General features: G+C 35.2%; 1 protein-coding gene across 1 annotated transcript; it reads left to right on the forward strand.

The window, feature by feature from the left end:
* Positions 1–1,352: 1,352 nt before the first annotated feature.
* On the forward strand, positions 1,353–5,045 carry LOC130646273 (uncharacterized). The gene is made up of 4 exons (XM_057452450.1): positions 1,353–1,941; positions 4,268–4,420; positions 4,550–4,718; positions 4,802–5,045. The coding sequence occupies exons 1-4, from the start codon at positions 1,818–1,820 to the stop codon at positions 4,881–4,883; spliced, it is 528 nt and encodes a 175-aa protein (XP_057308433.1). The 5' UTR covers positions 1,353–1,817; the 3' UTR covers positions 4,884–5,045.
* Positions 5,046–14,821: the final 9,776 nt, after the last annotated feature.

Below are 14,821 nucleotides of genomic sequence, written 5' to 3' on the forward strand. Positions count from 1 at the left end.
GCATTTGTATAGCATAAGAATTGGATTGCAACCAACTGCATTTGGGTATTTTACTTTTATATCCAGAGGTAGCTAAAAGGAGCTAGCTAGGTAGACCCAACTTCAACATAAAAATAAATAAATATAGCAAACAGAATAAAAACTTTAAAAGAATTGGAATAAATAAAGATAGCTAGCTGCCTTAAAACAGGATGCTTTCTCAAAGTCTACGTTTATAGCTAGCTAGTAAAAAACTTAAAATTGGTTTGTTTAAGATTTATACTTGGCTAGAAAACGTGATAAAATATTCACCTTTACAAGTGAAAACATACAAAAGCTAAATAATCCTCCAGGATAGAAAGCACTTAGAAGAAAAAAGGATTGAAAGCAGATCTACCAAACTTCACACCAACACTTCCAAACCAAAATGGTCTTCGTATAGGTAGCATGTTCCCTCCGTCGGTATGTTGAGGCCGCGAAGCCCTTGGATTGGTCATAAGTGAAAAACCTGCCCTGTGATTTGTCTATTGCGCGTGAGCGGTCCAAGGCCGGTAAAAAGAACGGGGTCTGCTGGGATGTAAAATAAAGCTGCTGGGCCGCGGGTATTTTCTGCGGTTCTTGCTACTTAGGACGCCATGTTCCGTGCAGAGACAGACAGACGACGTCTATTTTTATAGAGACTAATCGTTAGCCCGTGGGACAATCCACGGGAATTCGCCGCTGCAATTATATCGCGAATCTGTAATAAAATAAACTGTAGCAGCCACAGTCCCTGAGAAAATACACTCATAGGCACATTCCTCTTTTTTGGGCCATAGTGTTTGGAAAGTAGTGTTACGCCGCTCTCTCGCAAAATGCATATAACAATAATTAATTTAACAATAATTCTCACATTCTACGGTTTGTTTGAGATTAAGAAAGCTGGCTTCACTTCTAAATAGCGTTTAAAAAACTAAATTTGACAATTTCTTACACTTTTTGCTTAAACATAATAAGAACAATTTCAGCAAAAAATAAGCACCCCAAGTTTCACACAAAAATTATTAAAAAAAAGTTGTAACTGGTTAAAAATGAAATAAAATTTACGAAATAAAATTGGTTCAAAAAGCGCGGTCAGTATTCTGACCGCAGAAAAATCGTTTGAGACCCAGCGTAATTTTTCCCACCTCAGCTATTACGATTTCCTGATGGTAAAAAAAAGTTATGCTGGGTCTCCTGACTATTTAGACACCTATCAGAAGAATTTTTACTAATTTAATTAAAAGTTAATTTTTACTACCAGAGTCTTAATAAACATTGTTAATAAAGAGTTAGATCCACATTAAATTATGCCAATTTCCGTTCAGCATTTAAAGAAACGAGTGAATATGTAAATGGATATAGTGTCTGACAGTCCCCATGGAAATATAACAATATTCAATTCAAAGGAACAGGAAAAACAAATTATAACTCAGTGCAGCTCTATTTAAACTTTATTCTATTCTAGTCTGTGCCACGATCTGGAACAGTCATACAGTAAACATATATGACCAAAATTGGAGGTGGGGAGGGAGGATTGTTGACTTCGTATTCGATTGCCAAACAAAAAAATTATGATATCACACTATTATGTTATCACACTCAAAGCAATGCCACACTTCAGTTCATCGTAAGATATCGTTGGAAACTTTCCACTTTCGCTTAGAAACATAATACTTTGGAATTTGCAAATAAATAGTACGATGACGTCATAAAGAGTAATAAATATACTGCTGACATCTAGGAATTACTAATTACATTTTCAAAGGAAACTCAAGTGGTGTGTTTACATTTGCATAGCAGTCAAGCAGTCTACCATAATGAAGTACGTATTATTTGGTGCTTTCTTGCTGGTGAATCTGGGTACGTTAGAAAGTATTACTTGTGGTTTCGGAAAGGAATTTTGTAAACTTCAAACTTGTGTGAAAGATCTGAAATGTAAAGGTAAATATTTTTTCTAGACTGACACACATATACTTTTTAAATAATTCAACTGTGGACGAAATGTTTAATTCTGGACCTATTCAGGAATTATAAAGAACCAATCATTAGATATTAGGAGATTTAGCTAGTATAAAAACTATTTTTAAAGTTTGTAGCTCCTTGTGGATCGGTTGTTAAAAGGCAACAAACTTAAACTTCAGTAACACGAATATGAATAAGAAGATTTTTTATGCTTTTGATAAAGCATTGTCTTCATAACGTGCAATGATTAACATTACACTTTTTTCTGAAAAGAATACCGAAATTCTGATTAATTTGATCATAAGAACTATTGTTTTTAACCTGAAGTCTTCACTACATAACATAGTCTAACCCTATATTTTAATCGTATTATGACAGGGGTGGATGGAGGGGGGAGCTGATTTCGTCCCCTCTATAACTATCGATAAGCTTTTAAAATTGGATCAAACTTGGCACACTTATACTACGGCATGAAAGGATCAAAGTAGTAGCAATATATTTTTGCTTACTTTTTCTGTGACGTCAAAGAAAGCCTAAAATATGTCCAAAATACCACTGTCTGAAATTCACTAATCGAAATTCAATTGCTTTAGCTTTAAAATAATTTTAACATTCTATTTAGAATTTCTGACAACCACATAAAATTTATTTATTATTCGATTATTCCATAATTCAGATAAAAAATCTGCCTAAAATTGCCCGATAATCCGATTTCCCCCGATGTTTGGGTAAAATTCAAAAAATTTTGGAAATCGGATTAATCACGTCTCCAAAGTTTACGTTTCAAGTTATAAGGATAATCCTAACGAAAATTAATATATCCCCTCCCCCTTATAGTCTTGCAGGTATGAATAGCTAAAAGCTAAGGTTTTGAGAGATATGGGACCTAAACATTTGGCATGCAGGTGTCTAATAGATAAATATAAAAGTTCAATAACCATCATAATTATGCAGCATTGTTGAAACCAAATTCCAGGCAAATTGGCATAGAATGTTTGCTAAAATAAAATGTACTTGGATCATGCTAAGTAAAAATCTTAAGAAATAAAGGCTGGCTAGGATAGCACCTCCTATCAAACTGAATATACTTTAGGTAATTAAGTTTTAAATCTTGTCCAAATTACGTGGTGAATATTCCTTTATAAAGCGAAAAATATATGAAAAGTAAAACTTTATAAATAAAAAATGGGCAACCTAAAGTTTCAAAATGGTTATTGCTACAGCAGACCATCGTTCGCAAATATTTTAATATCAATGTTTTACATCCGGGTGATTCATATTGGAAATAGCGCACTTAAATAGTGCAGTTTTTTGGTTTAAAACCTCCGTTTTCATGTTGAATCAGCAAGAGAATTATAGGACCTATTGCTACTCCAGTAAGACGTTGCAAATAGCCAAAAAACATGAATCGATATAAGACTAGTTATGCAACTCATCGTTGTAGCTAACCCTGGTGTGACAACTAGCTACAACCTTGTTACACTGTGATACGCATTCCGCCATGTTTAACAGGAAGTGGTCTTGGCAGTCATATTGCAGACAAAACAGAGCTATTAATACTTGTCGTTAACCCATAGAAAATTCCATTGACTAGTTATTATTATAGAGATGCATCTTGCGGTCACACAAGCAGATACGTGTATCACTATGGTTTCATTTTAAAACACTCATTGTTTTGATGAAAATATGCAACGTTTGAGTTTTAAAAATAACTTTGAAACTTAATATCTTCGAAATTTGAGAAAGCGAACGTAAATTCCCATGACTTGGCATAGCAGTGGATGTCAAATGTCAATTGCTATTCAAATTTTCACATAGTTTGTCTGCATTGAAAAAAAAAGTGATTTAGCCGGAATGACGCATAGAAGCAGATAGCAACCTCGTCTCCATCTTCTTTAAGGCTGTCACAAGTTTCATTTTATTTTGGATTATAAATTTCCCATATTCAAGGATTTAATGGCTGACTTTAGTTTGGAAATCTTCCTTTTTTCTTTTTCTTTGATTAAAATTCACAGAAAATTAAATCATGCTTAAAAATAAGTTTACAAACAGTAAGAAATGATAATCTAACCGAAACTGGAAACTGTCGTTATTATAGAATATTGCAGTAGATATCAATTGGGGCCTGCAAATCCCAATATTTAGGGGCTTAAGAAGCCCTTACATTTCTTTAAAGAAAAATTGGAAAAAACTTGGATTCCTTTTTTTCTCATTTAGGAGGATAGTGTCATTCTTATATTATGTTGTAGGTTTTGAAATCATTCTTTAAATTTATTCTTCTGAAATAAAATCTTTTTTTTTTCAGGAAATGTTGGAAGAACTTTTTGCGACTGTTGTGATGTTTGTTTAAAACAAGAAAATGAGACATGTGGCGTAATAGAAGGAAAGTGTGATTATAAGGCGCCAATTTGTGCAAAACTACCAGGTACACACAAGAAATGCGTTACCATGAAAACAGGTAGGTCTAAATCAAACTCGTCACCAGGAATTGTGTTTTTGTCTCGTCGATATGGCTCCAAATATGGCTCCAATTAACATACAAAAATATAAATATCCCGTTAAATTGGTTGTGTGTTTTCCTTTCTAGTTCTTAAACATCGCATTCGATTATACATGAGAGAGATTCGAACAAGTTGTAAAAAATCAAAATCATACAAAGGTTACAATGTGGAAAAAATTTTCAAATGCTTTTTAAACTCGGTTGGATCACAATATTACTGCTTAAAGAAGCCAACATATAATCCAGATGAAAAAAGGTATTGTTTGACACACGCCATTTTTGAGTTGTCATGCTGATTTTAATTTACATTGAACTTTTGCTATTTTATTTCGTTTATAGCTGCTGTGTCCATCCGAATAAGTGCAACCCGGATCCCGATATTTATGAGAATATAGATGTGTATGTCCCACGTGACCTATGAGCTGAAAAAGACATCTTGTAGTATGCACTGCTTTATGAAGAATGAACATTATTGGTGGTAGCCCTTTCTGTTACGAATATACACTTTTAGGATGTAGTATATATATTTTGTTGTAATTAAAACTGTAACCTCGTTGAACAGAAATTATAATTTACAGTTGTATGTAGCCTAGTTAACTAAGCTTTCTTAGAGGATATCTAATTCAGTTTCTCTTAAACGAAAGCTTAGACGTAAACAAATGTCAGAGCAAACCCCTAAAATCTAAATCCACCTCACCCCAAATTACAATCAATCATTGAACACAAAGACGGCGTGGTCACATGTTACCCTCTTAAACAATACAAAAATTAATTATATTTGTTTAGGTGAGTGAAGCTATTTTTGCTTAAAACAAAACATTTCCCGATATTGACCGCGTGAGCAAAAAACAATAAAATTAACAAATCATAAAGCGCGGTCAGATGTCCGACTGCAGAAAATTCGTTTGAGGAACCAGCGTTATTTCTTCCACCTTAACTATTCTGATTTTCTGGTGATAAGAAAAATTATGCTGACTTCCTTGGCTGAATTGTATGCAAAAATGTCAAACTTGGTAATTTACACTCCATATTAGCCTGGATATTAGACACGGACATTTTAGCTTTTTGCTGTTCACAGCGATGTATAAGTTCACAGATATCGACACCACTTAAACTCTAGGCTTTATCTTACGAAATAATATCCTACAATCCAAGTTGTGAGCAGAAACACGTCCTCAAAATAGCTAAATTAGCAATTTACTAGGGTATCTGATGAAGATTTGGACCCAGAGGAATTTGCTGTGGTTCTGTTGGGGCAAGCTATGAATAAAATTTCGTACAGAAGAAGGCTGACCTATCTGGCAGGTCCAGCTGGCGATACTAAAACAGCGAAATGTCGGCATAAGGACCACCAGGACTCAATTGAGAAGGAGAAAACATAAATGTTTGGAGAAGAGTTACAAAAACAGTTGAAAGTTGTATCGAAAGCACAGAAATCGGCTGAAAAGATTTTGACAAAACCCAATTCGAACAAGAAATTTAAGTAGCCTGTTCTGGGTCCCCTTTTATTAGTGGCTCCAGTACTAGCAGTCCAGTACGAGGCTCAGGAGGGGCTTCACCACCATATCGTGGAGGACTTTTCACAGGAAAAAGAGGGAACAATTTTTTTCACTTATTAAAGTTGACTCATGGTCCAGAAGATCTGACTTTGTTCATCCAAGTCTAAAACAACTTTCTTTAGCTCTATTACTAATAAAAAGAAAAAAAGTAGGAAAAATTCAAAATTTCCTGAGCAACTGAAATTTGCTCACCTCAGACCTCTTAATTTTGAAAATAGTATAGGGGTGGAGACTTCCCCTCAAAGGCAGATCTCACCAAGTGAGGGAGCTAAATCAGACCTTTATGTCAATGAGGGAGCAGGAAATAATCAACGAAGAGACTCAGTCTATGTTCAGTACCAGGATAGTTTCTAATAACAATTTTGGTTTAACCCAAAAATGAAAACAAAACAAATGACCGCCTATAATAAATTTGAAGAAGTCAAACAAAAAAATGTCATGCCACGAAATATCTGAGATTTCTGTTGAAACAAAAATTGTGCCAGGTACTGGTCCTTGCTTTTGGCCTAGGGCAAGGTCCTCGAATTTCTACATAATAACATCCCAATAACAGACGTCTAATGATCTTAATAGTTGCAACTCTAGACGATATACCATTGATTGGTAAAACAAGGGAGGAAACCCTGAGGCCAGAGACTCTGATAATTTTTCTGTTGACAATTGTAGGTTTTGCAATAAATTGGGGAAAATCTCCTTTTTGGAACGTACACAAACAGTGGAGTTTCCAGGAATGATGGTCAACAGGAGGGAGATAACAACTGTTCTTCTAAGGAGAAAACAAGAAAAGCTGGAGTCTCTGTGCAAGAATATTTATTAGAAAGTTGTCTAACTTCGAAGGATTTAGCAAGTTTCATAGGAAAATTGTATGTAACTCAGCCAGCGATAGCATCAGCTCCTCTACAACTAAGGTTATTGCTACAGGACTGTATAAGGAGCCAGAGAGCAAAGAAGAATTACCACTGAATAAAACCATTGTCTCAGGAAGGAAGGCTGGACCAAGGTGGTGGGTAAGCAACATAAAACTGCGAAAGGGAAAACCAAACCCGGACATAATTATGTATTCGAACGCGACGTCCCAAATAGGGTGGAGAGCAGCTTTAGAGAACGTAGTGTCAACAGGAGACACCTGGACACTTCCGGTAAAAGCACAATACGACACCAACAAACTGGAACTCCTGGCAGCAGAGTTAGACATCAAAACATTCACAAAGAATTAAAAATATCTCATTTACACAATATCCCAGCCCTAGCATATTTAGTAAACATGGGTGAGACCAAAAGCCTTACCATGATCAAAATTTTATAAAGGTTTTTGGATTATCTAAACCGCCGTGGGATCACGATTCTGCAGCCTTAGTTCCATAAGGATGAACATTATAGTCGATTGGATATTCCTGCAAAAGCCGAAATCCAGCAAATAGAAGCTGGCAAAGCCATTGATTTTGAAAATTGTAAGCTTATGGGGGACACCAATATAAAATTGGCACGATACATATCTCTTAATCCAGATCCGAACTGCCTAGCAACAAATGCGCTTTTTCAGAGATGGGATTAGGACTCTTTCCCCCATTTTACAATACCAATCAGTGAACAAAGCAATCCTGATTGCTCATTTTGGACCAGGCAAGCATTATTTCCACTTTTAATGCAATTGCTATTTGAGATCCAATGTTACTACCAAAACCTGTTTTAAAGCTACTAGTCCACTCTCATCCACTTATTCTATCAGTAAACCTCAAACTTGCGGCATTTGGTATCTCAGGGAGGCCCTGCAAGCATAGAGTATATCAACAAAAACTTCAGAAATCTTGCTAGCTTCAAAACGGACAATAACCAGATCCTATAGACTTCATTTCTTCAGGCGAAATGCTATGTCCAGTCAACACAATAAAGCTTATTTAGACAGGACAGCAGAATGGAGGAAAGAAAACTCAGAAGCACAAATGAGTTCTGAGTTTTGTTAAACTTCACAAAGGTATTACAACAGCTACCCTAGGAAGGTGGTAAAAGAGGTACTTCAAGCAACAAGTTTTGACACATCGGTTTTTAGGGGCATTGTGAAGGATCGGCGGCTTTATCTAACGCTTTATATATGCATATTTATATAGATATTCTAAATTGCGGAAACTGGAGCAAGGTATCAACTTGGCCACAGTTTTACAATAGATCGTTTCCCTCTCATAATGTACAAAAATATTTTTCTCGTATAAGTACGCTTTGAATAGCAAGAGACGGTGCGAAACTTAGACCTTAGGGTGGGTGCACCATAAGATATCGTAAGATTTAACGCCATAAAATTTAAGACTTTTATAAGTGCGACGCTCAGCGCCGTATTGCCGCTAGGTGAGCGTCACAAGTATGTGATTTTATTCTTTGAGCACTAAAAATTAAATTCGTCAGTTGGTAAGCATAAAATCATAAAATTATGTTCAGAAGTTACTGCTGTTTGTGGACAGCATTTTTGATGAAAAGATAATATTTTGAAATATGGAGGAAAAAGTTACACGGTGAATACTTCGCAGCCATCATGCTGTAAACACGCTACTTTTCCACACACGTAGGCTAGACAGACAGTGTTTAAAATGTCCTAGTCGCCTTCTCTAGCACATCCGCACTACGAAATAATCCACGACAGGTCCCTCAAGTGCCCCAAAGTGTGTGGAAAATTCTTATGCTAATGTCAGCAACAGCTAGCTGATTTGAAAATGAGTTTTGACTCATTCAAAGAACTCGAAATTAAATCCTAAGTTTATCTCAGTTGTAGTTAGAAAACAATAATATTTTTTTTGTATTATTTTTTTAGCCTGAGTAAAAAAATTAAATTTGGTTTGGTTAGTCTAATGTCAAATATTTGTAATTCCAAAGCATAAAACTCAGGATCCCACCAGAACACTTACCAAGACAAAAATATGACAACAATATAAATTGTGAAGCCGTCTAAGATATCTAGCCAGCAAGAATTTTAGAAATATATTCTTTCAATAAAAATAGCTTTACCTCAATGTCAAACATGTAGCCAAGCTAATTTTCGCCGAAACATTTTTTAAAAGTATCTCTTTTAATCATATGACAAAACAAATAAAACCAATATAATCCTGGACAACTTTAACTCTTCAAAAATTCTTATCAACTTATCACGACTTCCTTTTTAGAAAAAACTGGGTTATCAAGAGAAATCTTTATTACAAATGGTTATTACAAACCAGATCCTGGGTTCTAAAATAGTTAAGTGAACAGGTCTGTACCAGGTTCGTGTTCGTATCACCGTCCTGATCTCAGAAAAGATACAACATACCATGGGGACGAGGTTGGATGAAATAATTGACGTCATCTCCTGTGTGGATAACCAACAATTACCAGGGATCAAAATGGGACCAATTTCCTGAAGGTGTGTCAGTCCACCCGGTTTGGAACTAAAAAAATCCACTTAAGCAGCACAACAACAAAAAAGAACCGTCACTTAAATTTTGATAATGTCCGCAAGGGTCTGGTAACACCCTCGTTCCCAGGGTTTTTTGTCTTTTTGATAAGAGAGAAGACGACGAAAAATACTCTGGTAGCCTTAAGCGATTTTTGGCCAATATATGGCCAGATTATGCGAACACGTCATACGTTAATTTATGGGACAATGGCGGAGCTGAAGTGGGAAGTTTATGTTCCAGCAACAGAAAACATACTAACATATTGTATTGTCTCACGACTAAAATATACAAGAAAAATTATCTTGGTAACTGCAATAACGTCTTTCAACTTTAAGATAAGATGTGTTGTCTTATTAGCAGGTTATATAATACTTTAATATAGTTTAGCTAACTTTCCTGAATAAAGATGTTCTTTATAGCCAGGAGACCCAGCGTAATTTTTCTTACCACCGGGAAATCGGAGTAGTTAAAGTGGGAAAAATTACGCCGGGTCTCAAACGATTGTTCTGCGGCCAAAATCTGGCCACGCTTTTTGATTGACTAATTCTATTGTTCTCTGCTCACGTGATTATTATCAGGGAAAGCCATTTTCATCCCGAATATTCCAGCGAGTGGTTTCACTCACCCTAATAAACATTAGTGTTCTACAAAGTTTTTACCAAAGTAAGATTTGTCCAAGTTTGGTAAACAACTCACAGATAAATTAAAATGTCCTCTGAAGCGATTAGTCACATTGTTCGATTTAAACTCGGGCTGAGTAATTCGTTCGCGTCTAAGCTTTAGTTTGAGAGAAACTCATTTTATCAACTCGAAGAAGAAAGCTTAGTTAACTAGGCTATGTTCTTTACTGAACTATGATGACTCAGATAGTTCATTGTTAAATTTTAAATCCCCAGTTTATGGAGAAAGTTTTTATTTTTGTGGCATTATGAATCCTATGAGAAAAAGTAGTGAAGAGAAGGTCAGACTAATCTCTGGATATATGTAAACAGCTTTAGATATAACAATATAGCTTGCCGTACACATTCTGTTATGTGGCTAGCTATAGGGATGTAGCTAGGGATGTTTTGGAGAATTATTTTTTGCAAGAACTATTTTTTGGACTAATTTTGAATTTTTACGAGAACTAATTGGTTGCAAAGTTAGTAGATTCTTCTCTTGTTTAAAATACCCCCTTAATCCGAATACAGGTATGAGTATAAGTACTAAATGAAAAGAAACAAAAAAAATTCTGAGCAAGCAATTTTTACGTCACATGACAGAAAATGTTCTTTTCTATTCAGAGAATTGTATTGTAGAGAATTGTAAAGAATTGTTTAGCCAATACACCAATCAACCCCATCCGGTTACCATTATGAAACCGCGTCGGAGGAAAAGACTAGTAACTAGTATTGAAGGGACAAGAAAAAGTAAACACGCTCATTTACAGTGGAGTTTGATATGATAAGCAAGATGAAAGTTAAAGAATTAAAAAATTATTTAAGAATGCGGGGTTTAAAGGTGTCTAGAAGGAAAGGTGAGTTGGTGGAAAGGGTATTTCTTGCTGCTAGTGAGAACAATGTAAAAGTGGTACAAACTGCAGCGCAGGTAGAGAAGCAGTTAAACGAAGAGTGTGCTAGCAAATTATTAGTTGAAGATGGTGTTATACCTGACCCAATGGGCATTACTTCTGGATGGTTAGCGGAGGAAGACGGTGTATCGTTTTGGCCAATGATTATATATAGAAATATTTTTAATTATTTAACCTTCAATCCTATTACACTGGGGAGTGACGACCTAAGCGATTACAAAACATTCAAAGCATATAGCTATATTAAAAATGGTTGGCTAGGACCAATACTGTACCATCCGATTGACTTTTTAAAAGGAGATTGTAGGCCTTCAGAATGATAAAATGATCCAACCCATAAAATATGGGCATGCGTTCTGAAAGGAGACAGTAATCGGATTATGTCAGCACACTGTACCTGCATGGCAGGAATTTCTGATACATGCAACCATGTTGCTGTGAATGGCTACCTAACAGAAAAAAAGTCAAACCACAAAAAATGATAGATTTAGTTTTAAACAGAGACGAAATGAAAGAATCTAAAAAGCAAAAAAGACTGCTCGTAGCAACTCTGAAAAGAAATTATAATCCTCTTGCTACATGTAATAAAGCCTTTAGAACTTCAAAAAATTGTTAATGCGCTGAAAGACACTAGGTAGCATATTTTTTACATCTGTTCCAACAGCTAAGATTTTACGAGAGAGAATGTTAAAACTGTTCCAAAACAAAGAAATGTATATTATGTTAATAAAATGATTTCATCTAGTGATAACAAGGTCACGTTTCTAAGTAAACTAGATAGCCAAATGACACCAGAAGCCAGAAAAAAAATAGAAGAGTTAACTTGTGGGCAATCAGAAAACCAGGCATGGTATTTATTTCGAAAGGACATTGTGACTGCATCAAAAGCACATGAGGTATGAACTAAAATGAAAAATTTTAAAAAAGGGAATCTTAATGTTAACCCCTGGTCCCTTATTCAGAAAGTGCCTGGGTCTGTTTTTATCAACCCAAATATACCTTCACTGAAATTTTTAAAAAAAAACCGTTAAATAAAGCGAACTTTTAGAAAAAAAGGAAAGATTTTAATCAATCTATTGCTTCCATCTGGGTCCGTGGAAAAGTTAACTACTTTAATTGCCTGTGATCTGATTGGTTCCTCTAATTATCTCTTCAAATACTAAATAGCCAAAGATGATTACGATCATTGCCCGTCCGATGACAGCTATAGTTGTAGGTGACGAAACGTAGCTTAGAGTAAACTCGCTTGTTCGTGACATGACAATATTTATATTATTCAATTAATTAATCCTGTTAATTTCCTGTTCCTTATAAAAAAGTGTAGCCTTCTTCGGCTTCTAGTGTTGATTAGGAAATGAAATGTGGACGGAAGTCATTTGCAGCACACTTCAAGCGAGCTATTTGTGAAACTCTATAAATAAACTCGTGTGAAACTAGATGGCTGCATAGTATGTTGTGTAAACTTATTTTTCTTTGATCTTAAGCAAATAATTATGAGAGTAATTATCAAATAGCCGACCCCGAGATTTTTTCATCAACACGGAGTTGCAATCGTCAGACATTTGTCGATGGTGCTCTCACCTGTCTCTCACCATCTGTCTTCGGTTGGTAATTAATATTGAGCGAATTTTTAAATTCATCCAGCACCACCCTGGCTTGAGTGGTGTTTTTTGAGAACTTTTTTTGCTTATGTTTGCGAAGCCCATTTTCTGATTTCAAAAATATGGGCGTATATAAAATTTTAATCATTTCTCTTGCCTATAGGTGAAATTTCGAGTTGATAAACTTGATAAACGGAGTACGTAGCCTCAGTCACTTCATGTGAACACAGCTGAAACAACGAGGCAAAGGTCCTGAAAGAAGGAGATAAATCCTCATTTATTACCCGTTGTGTGCCTCTACACGCAAAAGAAATCTTGTTTAAGCTTAAGAAAGGTTTTACCTAGAAAAATCAAAAGCGATATGTCTTACCAACTGTGCTTTGACCGCTCGTATGTACTGAACCAATCACAAGGCCCATTGTTCCCTAAATAACGAATCCAAGTCCTTCGTGGCCTAGACGTGCTGACGAAGCATCCTAAAATAATTTTAAAAACGATTTTAGTTTGGAAGTCGTAACTTTTTCTTTTCTAAATATTTATATAACAAATAGTCGTTAGCCCGTGGAAAATTTATTGATGGTTTAGCAAGCTAAGTCTTTCCAGCGTTAAACCTAGTCAGGTAGCTACACCCTTAAGTGTATTATAAACTTAAGCAAAAGGTTTTCAAAATCAATTTTTTGAAACCTTTACGATAACTTATTCTATAATTTTTTTATTATAAGCACCACCCTAAGCGCTCAACTTAGCATTCAACGCCAAGTCACCAGCTATACTCTATAATAACAACCGTCTTCTTTCTGCTCACAATGATTGCGCGCAGTCCCAGACGGATGTGTGCTACTTCGTCAGTGGCGTGACTTAGGTGAGCAGCAGAATATTTTCCGTTGGATTTTTAATTGCTGTAATTTTTTTTCGGTCGGGGAAGAAAGGGGCGTTTATTAAAGAAGGGCGTTAAAAAGAGAGGGGCGTTAATTTACCAAAAAAAGTTTTTGCAATGCTAAGTCAATAAAATGCTATTCGATTAGCATCTTAAACGTCCGAATCATTTGGCTCAAAAAATTAATAACAACAAACTTCATTTTTAATAAAAGTTATTTTTTTCTAATAAACGCCCCTCTTTCATCACACTAGGGAGAAGGGGGCACTTAATAAGAAAGAAAGGCATTTTTATAATACTTTTATTTTTAGAGGAGGATTTAAATAGAGAGGGGCGTTTAAAAGAGAGGGGGCGTTTATTGGAGACAATATGCGGACTATTATAGTGAATTACTTTCATGACACAGCCAACTAATACCGGGGCAATGTAAAGAACTTAAGTAGCCCTGGAAACCTATCATGATCGTGTTTTTATACGGCATATTTTATGATTTGATTTTTTTAGAAAATTAATTTCAATTTCAATGTGAGTGAGTTCTTAAAAAAAACTAATCAGCCTTTTTTAATGAACCAAAATTAGCTCTGTCTCCTTAAAATAATCCAATTAAACTTGTTTTTTTGTTTGTTTTTGTTGGTGAAAAAAACTCGTAAAGATCGATATCTGTACTACACCCATCAACAGTGAAACATTAAAAACTTTGGTATTAACTGACCAAAGTCGAACGTCATTTGCTGTACATTAAAAAAGCTTAGAGTTTAAATTCAGTAGCGAACACATAGTTCGTTTTCGTTTTTGCTTTTTTGTGATAAAATCTCTTATTGAATCCTAAAATTTGAAGAGCATAAACCTGCAGGAATAAAACTTCAAATATTTTGGATCGGTCACAACCATGGGGTCCCTATCTCTAAATGAGAACCTGTAGCTACGCCTCTGGGTAGAAATCAGCAGGAATTAAAAAGATTATGTCCAGCTTTTTTAAAAAAGTTTGAAGTAAGCTGTGCTATTCATGAATGCAAACAGATGTGTTTTATGGAGACAAGGATAAATTTCACTAATTACATATTAGATCGATCAATATTTGTCTAATTAAGAAGTCTAAGTTGAAAGAGTACACTAATTACCTTTGAGTTAGTATGTTGCAATATGTGGTTCATAGATAAATGACAATGACATTTGATTTAAAATTGACCCAAAACTCTGAAATACATTGGGAAGGGTGTTGAACCTACCCGGAGACTTTCATTGTTAAAATGTTTGGTTAATATAAATATTATTAATATAAAGGATAGGATATTTGCGCCAAATTTTTTCTAATTTTTGTACTGTGTAA

The sequence above is a fragment of the Hydractinia symbiolongicarpus genome, chromosome 5 (assembly GCF_029227915.1).
Source record: "Hydractinia symbiolongicarpus strain clone_291-10 chromosome 5, HSymV2.1, whole genome shotgun sequence".
NCBI classification, from domain to species: Eukaryota; Metazoa; Cnidaria; class Hydrozoa; order Anthoathecata; family Hydractiniidae; genus Hydractinia; species Hydractinia symbiolongicarpus.